Genomic DNA, 10,636 nt, shown 5'->3' with positions numbered 1-10,636 from the left:
ATCCACCCACCTCGGCCTCCCAGTGCTGGGATTACAGGCATGAGCCACTGCACCCGGCCAGGAGTCTGACTTTTTAACAGCAATGAAAAATAGGGTCCACCACAAAAAAAGAGGGTTCCTCACACTCCCCCAGCCCTTCACTGAGCCCGTATCCCATGCCCCAAGAGTCAGAAGCTCAGGCAAGGAGTAGGGGATGTCCACCTCTGCCATTTACACTCTGGATGACATTCTGCAAGTCACTTTCCCTCAGATCCAGTGTTTCCTTCTCCAGGGGATCCAAGGTCCACTCTGCCTAGCTCAGTGTCTAACCCCTCCAGGCCCAACTAGCCACAGACCACACTGAGACTCTGACCCCTCTCTCTTCATACCCTCGCACTAGTTTTCAGACTAAGCCGAGGCCAGTTACTTGCCCCACTCTGGAGTTTCTCTTCCCTGGTAAATGAGGAGGTAAGTAGCTTATCCAGTTTCCACAGCAACAATGTGGCCAAGAAGACTGGTTCTGAGCACTATGAACAGAGTAAGAGACTCTAGATAGAAGCCCTTTACCAGGCATAGGGAGACAGGTCTGAGGTCTGGAGGGACTAAAGCCCTCTGGGGCCCAGCCTTACCCACTGAAAAACATCTGCTTCATGCCAGCACCTGCACTCCACACTATCACAAGCATCTTAAAAGGAGGGACCAGAGTTCTGCTCACTATTGGGGTCCCAGTGTGGCTTGGTATACAATAGGAACTGAAGTTTTTTTTTTGTTTGAGACAAGGTCTCGCTTTGTTGCCCAGGCGGGAGTGCAATGGCACAATCTCAGCTCACTGCAACCTCTGCCTCCCAGGCTCAATCATTTCTTGTGTCAGTCTCACTAGTAGCTGAGACCACAGGCGGATGCTAATGCGCCTGGCTAAATTTTTGTATTTTTAGTAGAGATGGGGTTTCGCCAAGTTGCCTGTGCTGGTCTTGAACTCCTGAGCTCAGGTGATCCGCCTGCCTTGGCCTCCCGAAGTGCTGGGATTACAGGTGTGAGCCACCGTGCCTGGCCAAGTATTTGTTTAATGAGCAAAATCACTCACATATTTTCCACAAAAGCCAGGTTCTCCCTTGCTTTTGTGTCTGCCATTTCCCCGTTCACCAGCAGCAGCCTCTCAGTGATCACATCTGAAAGGGGCTTCCAGAAATCCAGAAGGTGTGGTCCCTGGGCACCTGGACATCATGGTTTATGAAGTTCACCCTCCTTGGAGTGGGGGAAAGGACAGTGGGGAGAGGGCAAGTCCACCTTCAGCCATAAACCCGAGGCTGGGCACACAGGAGGCCCAGTGTCCATGACCAATCAACTCCTCTGGGATGCTGGTGGGCAATGAATTCTGTCTCCACAACCCCTGTTCCAAGTTTAAGAAAGTAAAGGGATTAAGGAAGCACCAAAGGCAAGCCCTCTCTTACAACAACATCAGACAACTGTTTCAAAATATATTAGATTTGGTTTTTATTGTAGAGCACACATATCAGGGCAAAGTGCTGCACACACAACTACAAATCATTTTTGGGAAAAAAGCTGTAAAAAAAATAAAACTGCAACTGCTTTAATTATGCAGTCCCGACTTGAGAAATCCACGCTGGCAAAGGAGTTCTGGCCCCTGAGAGGGGCTTCTTGATGGTGGCTGCCCCAGATTTCTGCAGCCTATGAGGTCTCAGGCCCAGACCTCTGTACACAAAGCCCCCAAAGTGGTGGTATCTTGGTTGCTGGGAGGGCCTCTGCTCTTGGCAAGCCCAGGTCCTGGCCTGGCTGACAAGAAGACATTCCTAATGAATCTAGATCCACAAAACCTTTCTGCCTTCCAGGATCTGAGTGGGCAGAAGCTACCAAAGACTTTACCTTTTTTTTTGAAAGCCCCTTCACCAACTCCCATACCCTGAAGCGGAGGAAGCACCAGCCCAGTCTGCAGGCCTGAGTTCTGGCCTTGGATGCATGCTGCCAGCAGACAAGAGGGGGCAGGCGCCTTCCTAGAAGGATGACATGAGGATGAGGCCCAAGCTGGCCAATGGAGAAGGGAGGGGAAAGGAAAAAGCCAGGAGACTAAAGGGGGAAAAAAAAACTCAAAACAAAAGAAAACAAAAACCCTACCACACACCACAACAATTTTCCATACCCCAAATGCTAGACTTGGAAGGACACCAGTCCCTCTAGCTAGAAACAATTTCTAAAACTGACCCAACGTGGCAAGTCTAACTGTTCCAAATAATCACACGCATATGCTCAAAAGGAGCAACCAGCAAAAAAGTGTGCTCTTGATAAGAGAGGTCAGGACCACTGCACTAGCCCCTCAGCAGCCCAAGGAACTGTGGACAGAGTAGGCTAGTGGGCGTGGGTGGAGGAAGCCTGGGGGGCTTAACAACAGCTTTGGGATGGCAGGGGCTGGCACTGTTTAAGCCCCTGCCCAGGCAACCTGAACAACTCTGCCGCAGGAGGAAGAAAGGGTGTTTGCATGAGCTTGCAGGGCGTGGATGGCAGGTGAGAAGTGGAGAACAGCAGCCCCCATGTAGAGCCTGTGAGGCTCCAGGAGACAACCAAGTACAGACATCAGTGGAGGAGAGGGGCGGGCAGAAGACTGAACTTTGTTTAGAACACTGCGAAGATTTACACTGAAAGCAAAATAATTTTCTTAACCAAAACATTCTGTTGCTTTTAAATAAACCCAGCCTGATACAGCCCCACTTAAAAGATGGCTACTCTGCTCCACCACCTCTACTGGCCACTCCAGCATCAGCCTCTGTCCCCTATAGATGCCAACAGCCTTTCCATCCAGGAGGAATACCAAGAATATGAGAACCCAGGTCCTGGCCAGTTCTATTCTTCAGCCTTAACAGGCAACAAAACCAAGGAAAAATATATAGAATTAAAAAAAAAAAAAAAAAAAAAAAAAAAACCCAATAAACAAAAACAAAACCCTCAAAACAAAAGGAGGGGCAACTACGTAAGGATGAGCCAGAGTTCCCAGGAGGGCGGCGGATAGACCTCAGTGCCGCCGCATCTTCACCTTTCGGGCAGGGCTGCCTGCTGCCTCGGAGCAGTCCTCTGAGGACTCGTAGGACTTGCGCCAGTAGTTCTCAGAGCTGAAGCTACCCCTCCGCCGGTGTGTGGGCAGCAGCACCGAGCGCCGGTTCTCTTCCTTGTCCATCTCCAGGATCCGTGGCCTGCAAGGAAAGGGAGGCAGGGCGTTATCTGAGAGGCTGTCAGGAGGGGCCTGGCTTTACCACTGTACCTGGTCTCATCCTTGGGATGGGTCACTCCGGCTCAGTGGTCCTCAATGAACGGTAGTCCTGGCAGAGGCCCTGGTATCAGAGGTTCTTGCCCACTAACTGCCAGTGACCACCCCAGTCTTTGGGACATTTCCCAATTGCCCTGTGGGGTCTGCCTGGCTTGGAGTGTGGTGCCCTGGGACACTGTCAGGGCTGCTGGACAGAGATCTTCCCTACCACAGCCTCAAGACTCTGCATCGTTCTGCCATCTACCTTTACTTCCCAGCTCTACCCACTTTCTCTCTCTTGGGCCTCCCAACACTCCCTTCTCCACTTACCAACCTCATTACCCCCCGAAACCACAAAGCTCTTTTGTGTCTCGGGGTTTAGTTCAGTATTTCCTGCCTAGAGTGCTCTTTCATGTCTTCCTTATCCTTCTGGAATCAACTTAAACATTACCTCCTTGGAAACCTTCCCCTTGGAAATCTTCCCCAACACTTAAAACTTTTTTTTTCTTTGAGACGGAGTCTCGCTCCGTTGCCCAGGCTGGAGTGCAGTGGTGCCATCTCGGCTTATTGCAAGCTCCGCCTCCCAGGTTCATGCCATTCTCCTGCCTCAGCCTCCAGAGGAGCTGGGGCTATAGGTGCCCACCAAGCCCGGCTAATTTTTTTGTATTTTTACTAGAGACGGGGTTTCACCGTGTTAGCCAGGATGATCTCGATCTCCTGACCTCATGATCTGCCCACCTTGGCCTCCCAAAGTGCTAGGATTACAGGCGTGAGCCACCGCACCCGGCCAAAACATTTTTTCCTTTAAAAAAATTATCTCCTCAAATTCCTTTTATCTAACCCTTTTTGAAATAAGTCCCTGGTTCACTATTATCCAAGTCCCAAGATTCCCTCCTGACACCTAAAATAATTCCACAAGGGCGTCTGTCTGGGTGGAACTGAACAAGGAAAGTCGTGGGAAAGCCATGATATTCCCATTTGCTACAGTCTCTGCCTGACCCCTTCTCTCTGGGGGTACAGGCAGTTGGCCAGGGTTAGGTGGGAATGTCACCAATGCCACCAACTCAGAGGAACCAGATTTTGAAAGAGTGAGCAAACCAAGGCTCATAAACAGCCTACCCCAGGCTTCTCCACCCATCTCACCCTGCAGCCTAGCCTTTGCCAGCCTTTGCTGCAGATCCTAAGCTTAGTACCTGTGGGCAGCATCAGGGTCTGCTTTGCGGTGGGATCGCTTGGGTTTCAGAGCAGGGTCCCTGTTGTTTCCTGACAGGCGATCTGAAGCATAGCTGGGTGGTAACACGGAGCTGCTCAGGGACTTTGTTTCCAATCGGGGTGCATCTAATCTTGTCCTGTAAAGGAAACATGCATGGGGTCACCAAAGAGCCTCTGGTGAAGGTGTGGGCACCATCAGACCAATTCTCTGGCCAGGCAAAGTGGGAGCCAGCAGTCTCTGCTCCGAACCTCGGTCCTTGAGGTTCAACTAGAGACTGGTCTAGCTGACTTTCAAAGACCCTCCTCAAGTCCACATTTAGGAATAAGGAATGGGAACACTTTTGTTTGGAAACTCCCAAAGATAGGCTAGGTTGTGCTACCCTAGGGGAAAGATCCCAGGGCTCGCTCTCAGCTGAACGAAGCAGCCTCACCTCACTCCACTTGGACCCACAGGTTCTCTTGGGGCCATCTACTTCATTTGCCAGAGGACCAACGGCCCCACTGGTGGGTCCCAACACAGGAATGATCCCTGGTCCAGGCCTGTAGAGGGGCTGGAGAGAAAGAGAGCCAGAGCTACCCTATTTTCTTACTGTACAGACAGGGATGCTGAAACTGAGTGGCAGAGCCAGGGTGGGGAACCCAGGCCCACTCCACAACCATGAGCAGTCACCTAGCGATTTCTGCTCATTTCAGGATGCTGACGATGTAGAGGCCAGAGGGCTTTTGAAGGCACAGTCCCCACCGAGCAGCAGGTATAGGTACAGGTTTCAAGGAATACACTGCCTAGTAAAGGGAAGGCACACAAATACAGATGAGGAAGAGGGGGATGGAGAAGCTGGGTAGAGGTAACTCAGGGCAGTGATCCAAGTCCTTTATGAAGCCAGACCAGAAGGGAGCTGGCCTAGAAAACCTCAAAGAAGCCCTTAGGCTCCTTGTATGGTACAGAGAAGGCTGGCAAGGCAGGTGGGAGCAAAGGGCAGAAGGACCCATGTAATAGACTTGGTGGGAAGTGACAGGACACAGCTAGCAGAGACCCTGAAGGCACCTTTTCCAGGGTCTGCTAGACACAAAGTAGTAACTTAGTTCCGAAGAATTACGGGCTGCAGTCAGAGCAGGGCTCTAAGGATACCAGAGAATGCTGACGAAAAGTAAGCAGGAGGGAAATCCAAGAACTGCCTTAGGCTAGGCTGCTTGGCATCCTTGGTAACAACTGCATCTGGTCCTTACAGCTCCCCCCATTCCCCATGGCTGCCTTCCCACATTCTATTGGCTGGCCTGACGGGAAGGATCAGAAAGGCAGTAAGTCATGCATCCTGCAAGTCATGGGGGAAAGTTTAAAGCCAAAGTGAGACTTCAAGCCTGACAGGCAAGAGTTACTCTGAACCTGGGCAGGAAATCTCTCTCCTAAAGGCAGCAGGGGCATCTCCTTCCTTCCAGCTGGGAACCAATGTTCTGATGCCTCAGGCCCAAACTGGTGTGTAGGCAGGTAAGACAGGCATCCCCATCCTTTTGCTTTGTTCTTGTAGAGAGGGATGCCAGAAGGGCCCAGCTGCAGTGAGTGGCTCTCCAGTCTCAGGCTCCTCTGGACTGCTCCAGACTCATGGATGCAGAACCTAGCATCAACAGGAGAAGATCTAGTCTTGGCACTGCCACTCAGAATCCAGGCTAGTCACTATCCTTCCTGGGGCCTCAGGTTCCCCATCTGAGAAAAGGACAGAAATGTGACTGGCTCTAAGGCTTCTTTATGCTGAGGGTCTAAGGAATGGAAGACAAGTTGGCAAGTTGCCTCCTTCAAGGCTGGAATTCTCTGAGTAGAGGTGGTACTGAGCAACTACTAGAGATGATGTGAAATAGAATAAAATCATTCTGTGAAAAAAAAAAAAGTCGTGTTTTGCTCTGTGGCCCAGTCTGGAGGGCAGTGGTATGAACACAACTCACTGCACCCTTGAACTCCTAGGCTCAAGGGATCCTCCTGCCCAAGCCTGCCAAGGAGCTAGTACTACAGGCCTGGGCCACCATGCCCGGCTAATGCTTTTTTTTTTTTTTTCTTTTTGGAGAGACAGGGTACCACCATTTTGCCTAGGCTGGTCTCTAACTCTTTTTTTTTTTTTTTTGAGACGGAGTCTTGCTCTGTCCCCTCAGGCTGGAGTGTAGCGGGGCAATCTCGGCTCACTGCAAGCTCCACCTCCTGGGTTCATGCCATTCTCCTGCCTCAGCCTCCCGAGTAGCTGGGATTACAGGCATGCGCCCCCACGCCCGGCTAATTTTGTATTTTTAGTAAAGATGGGGTTTCTCCATGTTGGTCAGGCTGCTCTCAAACTCCCAACCTCAGGTGATCTGCCCGTTTTGGCTTCCCAAAGTGCTGGAATTACAGGCGTGAGCCACCGCGCCTGCCCCGATGACCTTTTCTTTACCAGGCGTTGTGCCACCAAGTTGAGAGGTCCAGGTGGCAGAGATCAGACTAAACATTAGCCATTATGCTTGACTTAAAGAACTCTAAGGGCCTCACTGAAGAAAGTCCCTCCTCTGGTATCCATAAAGCTAAGACCCTATAGGTGCCAGGGAGCCCATGGTTCAGCGAAGGAAGGTCCCTGCGTGCTCCAAAAGCCCCAGTGAAGCCCTGGTGGGGGCACTCTGGAGTTGTTTCTTCGGGGGAATGATGGATGGTAAGAGAAAAGCAGAGCCACCAAAATGAGAGCTCTTCACACATCTCCTGGGACTGTCACATCTCATAACAGTTGGAGAAGCTCCTGCCCTCCCCACACTTCCAAAAATCCACTAAGCTGCAGGATGCCAGGCTAGAGCTTGACTCCAAGCCCAGTGCCTACCAGTAGCTTAACTTCAGAACATGCTTCAGAAAAGGCAACCAATTCTCACGGTGCAAGCCAGATCTTCAGGGTTTAGCAGAGAGAGCCACAAATTTGGATTCAGGAGGCCCTGTTCTAGCACTAAGGTCTGGACCCAGGCCTCTTCAGGTAACAACAGGAATGAAGACCTGCCTTACAGATCAGAGTAGGTATTCAAAGGTCAGAGCAAGGCACCTTGGGCATGTAAGGTGGGGGTTGACCGTGATACCCAGAGTGGTCACCTACAGTGTCAGGACAAAGCAGGGACAAGGGAGGTCACAACAAAGGATGGCTGTAGCACTAATGTGTGAACCTAAGGGAAGGGAGGGAGTTGATCCGATCCTAGGTCCTCCAGAGAAGCTGCTAGGGTGAATTATTCTTCCTGCAGGGATTGGAAAGCAGAGCTAATCCCAGAGCAAATCACTAGCTTGAGTCACAAAGTCCACCTACTACTCCGTAATGGCCTCTAAAGCATAGGTGGGGCCAGGCACAGTGGCTCACACTTGTAATCCCAGCACTTTGGGAGGTCAAGGTAGAAGGATTACTTAAAGCCAGGAGTTTCAGACCAACCTGGGCAACAAAGTAAGACCCTGTCCCTATTTAAATTTTTTTTTTTTTTTTAACAGTCTTGCTCTGTCTCCAGGCTAGACTGCAGTGGCACGATCTCGGCTCACTGCACCTCCGCCTCCCGGGTTCAGGCAATTCTCCTGCCTCAGACTCCTGAGTAGCTGGGACTACAGGCGCATGCCACCATGCCCAGCTAATTTTTGTATTTTTAGTAGAGACAGGGTTTCACCATGTTGGCCTGATGGTTTTGATCTCTTGACCTTGTGATCTGCCTGCCTCAGCCTCCCAAAGTGCTTGGGATTACAGGCATGAGCCACAGCACCCGGCCCTAATTTTTTTTTTTAATTAAAAAATAAAGTGCTGGTGGGCCCTCCTCAGTGCAAGAGAGCACTGTGCAGGTGGCAGGGCCACCATTTCTGGGAAGATGGTAAACCAGCCTGCACTCAGGCCACAATGACCCTGGAGCGAAGGCGGTCCCCAGCCAGCTACCAACTACTCTGTAACTTCTGGCTGCACCTTTACCAGTCATCCTTGTGCTAAAAGCCTGGCTTTCCAACAAAGTGAGGCAGAGACCAGTGTTGTGGGCCTGTCCAAGCATCCTCTTGGGTATTTAGTGACCTGGTTCCCTAGAGCTAAGGTCTAAGCTCCAGCACCTTTGAGAATCAAACTCCCACAAAGCTCAGGCCTGTACCTCACTGGCTTTCCTGCAATAGTACCCACTCCCCTCACAGGACTCTCCCCACCCATCTTCCACCAGCCTCCTGCCAACATCAGGTTTGTTGTTTTTGTTTTGTTTTGTTTTTTGGTTTTTTGAGACAGAGTCTCACTCTGTCACCCAGGTTGGAGTGCTGTGGCGCGATCTTGGCTCACTGCAACCTCTGCCTCCCGGGTTTATGCCATTCTCCTGCCTCAGCCTCCCGAGTAGCTGGGACGACAGGCACCCGCCACCACGCCCAGCTTATTTTTTCTGTATTTTTAGTAGAGACAGGGTTTCATCGTGTTAGCCAGGATGGTCTCGATCTCCTGACCTCGTGATCTGCCCGCTTTGGCCTCCCCAAAGTGCTGGGATTACAGGCTTGAGCCACTGCGTTCAGCCAATTACTGTTTTTTTTTTTTTTTGAGACGGAGTCTCGCTCTGTCTCTCAGGCTGGAATGCAGTGGCGCGATCTCCACTCACTGCAAGCTCCATCGCCTCCCAGGTTCACGCCATTCTCCTGCCTCAGCCTCCCAAAAAGCTGGGACTACAGGCGCCCGCCACCACGCCCAGCTAATTTTTTTGTATTTTTAGTAGAGACGGGGTTTCACCGTGTTCGCCAGGATGGTCTCGATCTCCTGACCTCATGATCCGCCCGTCTCGGCCTCCCAAAGTGCTGGGATTACAGGCGTGAGCCACCACGCCCAGCCGTCAGCCATTTACTTTCTTTGAAACAAGGTCTTACTCTGTCATCCAGCCTGGAGTGCCGGGATGGGATTACAGCTCACTGCAGCCTTGACTTCCTGGGCTCAAGCAATCCTCCTGCCTCAGGCTCATGAGTAGCTCGGACTACAGGTATATGCTACCACACCTGGTTATCTATCTATCTATCACACCCGGTTATCTATCTTATCTTACCTTATCCTATCTATCTATCTATCTAATCTAATCCATCTAATTAATCTATCCATCTATCTATCTAAGATGGAGTCTCACTCTGTAGCCCAAGCTAGAGTGCAGTGGCGCAATCTTAGATCACTGCAACCTCTGCCTCCCGGGGTCAAGTGATTCTCGTGCCTCGGCCTCCCAAGTAGCTGGGACTACAGGCGTGTGCTACCATGTCTGGCTAATTTTTTGTATTTCAGTAGAGATGGGGTTTCACCATGTTGCCCAGGGTGGTCTCAAATTCCCGAGCTCAGGCGATCCGTCCACCTTGGCCTCCCAAAGTGCTGGGATTACAAGTGCAAGTCACCGCACCCAGCCAGGAGGAGTTTAGAAGACCACCTAGCATTCACAAGTTTAACCACAACTGCCCAATTTACAGGTGCTCAGGTAAGACTGCATGTGGAGATGAGTGGCAAAGCCAGGGCAGAAGCCCAAGTTTGTCACCTCCCTGGTGATCCCATTGTACCTATATTCCTTGGGCAGGACACAGACACATCAGAACAATCAGGCTGCCAAAAGGGCAGGGTGTATACATGTGGACACAGACTTACTAAACTAGGGAACAAATGTGAGCTAAGTCTAACCACAGGAGACACAAATCATGGAGAAAGGAGCAACATCAAGCCCTGGTCAGAGAAACCAAGAGCTAGGCACCCCTCATCCCACTGCTGAGGAATGAAGTCTAGAGTGAGACCTCCATTTCCTTCCACTGTTCATCCATCCACTCAGCCTCACCTTCAGATCACTCTGCTCTCAGGGAGGGTCTCCTCCTGACTCCTCGAACTCTGTGGATCTAATGATCAAGTAAGCTACTGAGCTCAGCTTCCTACAATCTCTCACATGCCTCCATGGCTCCCCAGCACCCTCAACATCTCTCTACACAGCGTGAAGTTTTTTCTGTCCTAGGCCAGTGTATCAAGTCCTCCACTCCTTATCTATTCTATGCTCCAGAACAGAGTTCCTGGACTCCGAAGCCTCTGTAAAGAGCATCTATCTCTTCTGACTGAACTACCTTTGCCCCTGAGCCTCCTTCTATGCTGGCTAAGGCGCAAGCATCCTTGACTACCTTCAGGTGGCACTTCTCTGGAAAGTTTTCTTTGACCAGTTCCTGGTGAGATGCTAAATGTCTGCCTTTTC

General features: G+C 51.0%; 1 protein-coding gene across 1 annotated transcript in view; it reads right to left on the bottom strand.

Annotated features, from left to right (window-relative positions):
- Window positions 1-1,448: 1,448 nt before the first annotated feature.
- The window catches only part of ALKBH5 (alkB homolog 5, RNA demethylase), a 26,512-nt gene continuing 17,324 nt past the window's right edge, over window positions 1,449-10,636 (bottom strand). The window contains exons 3-4 of the mRNA XM_023191738.2: window positions 4,429-4,584; window positions 1,449-3,182 (exon numbers count right to left, since the gene is read on the bottom strand). Of these exons, the coding sequence (XP_023047506.1) occupies window positions 3,005-3,182; window positions 4,429-4,584 (334 nt within the window). The 3' untranslated portion in view covers window positions 1,449-3,004. The remainder of the gene's footprint in view (window positions 3,183-4,428; window positions 4,585-10,636) is intronic.

Source organism: Piliocolobus tephrosceles, chromosome 16 (assembly GCF_002776525.5).
Source record: "Piliocolobus tephrosceles isolate RC106 chromosome 16, ASM277652v3, whole genome shotgun sequence".
Taxonomy (NCBI): Eukaryota; Metazoa; Chordata; class Mammalia; order Primates; family Cercopithecidae; genus Piliocolobus; species Piliocolobus tephrosceles.
Note: the sequence above shows the minus strand (reverse complement) of the source record. Positions and strands in the feature narration are given on the sequence as shown.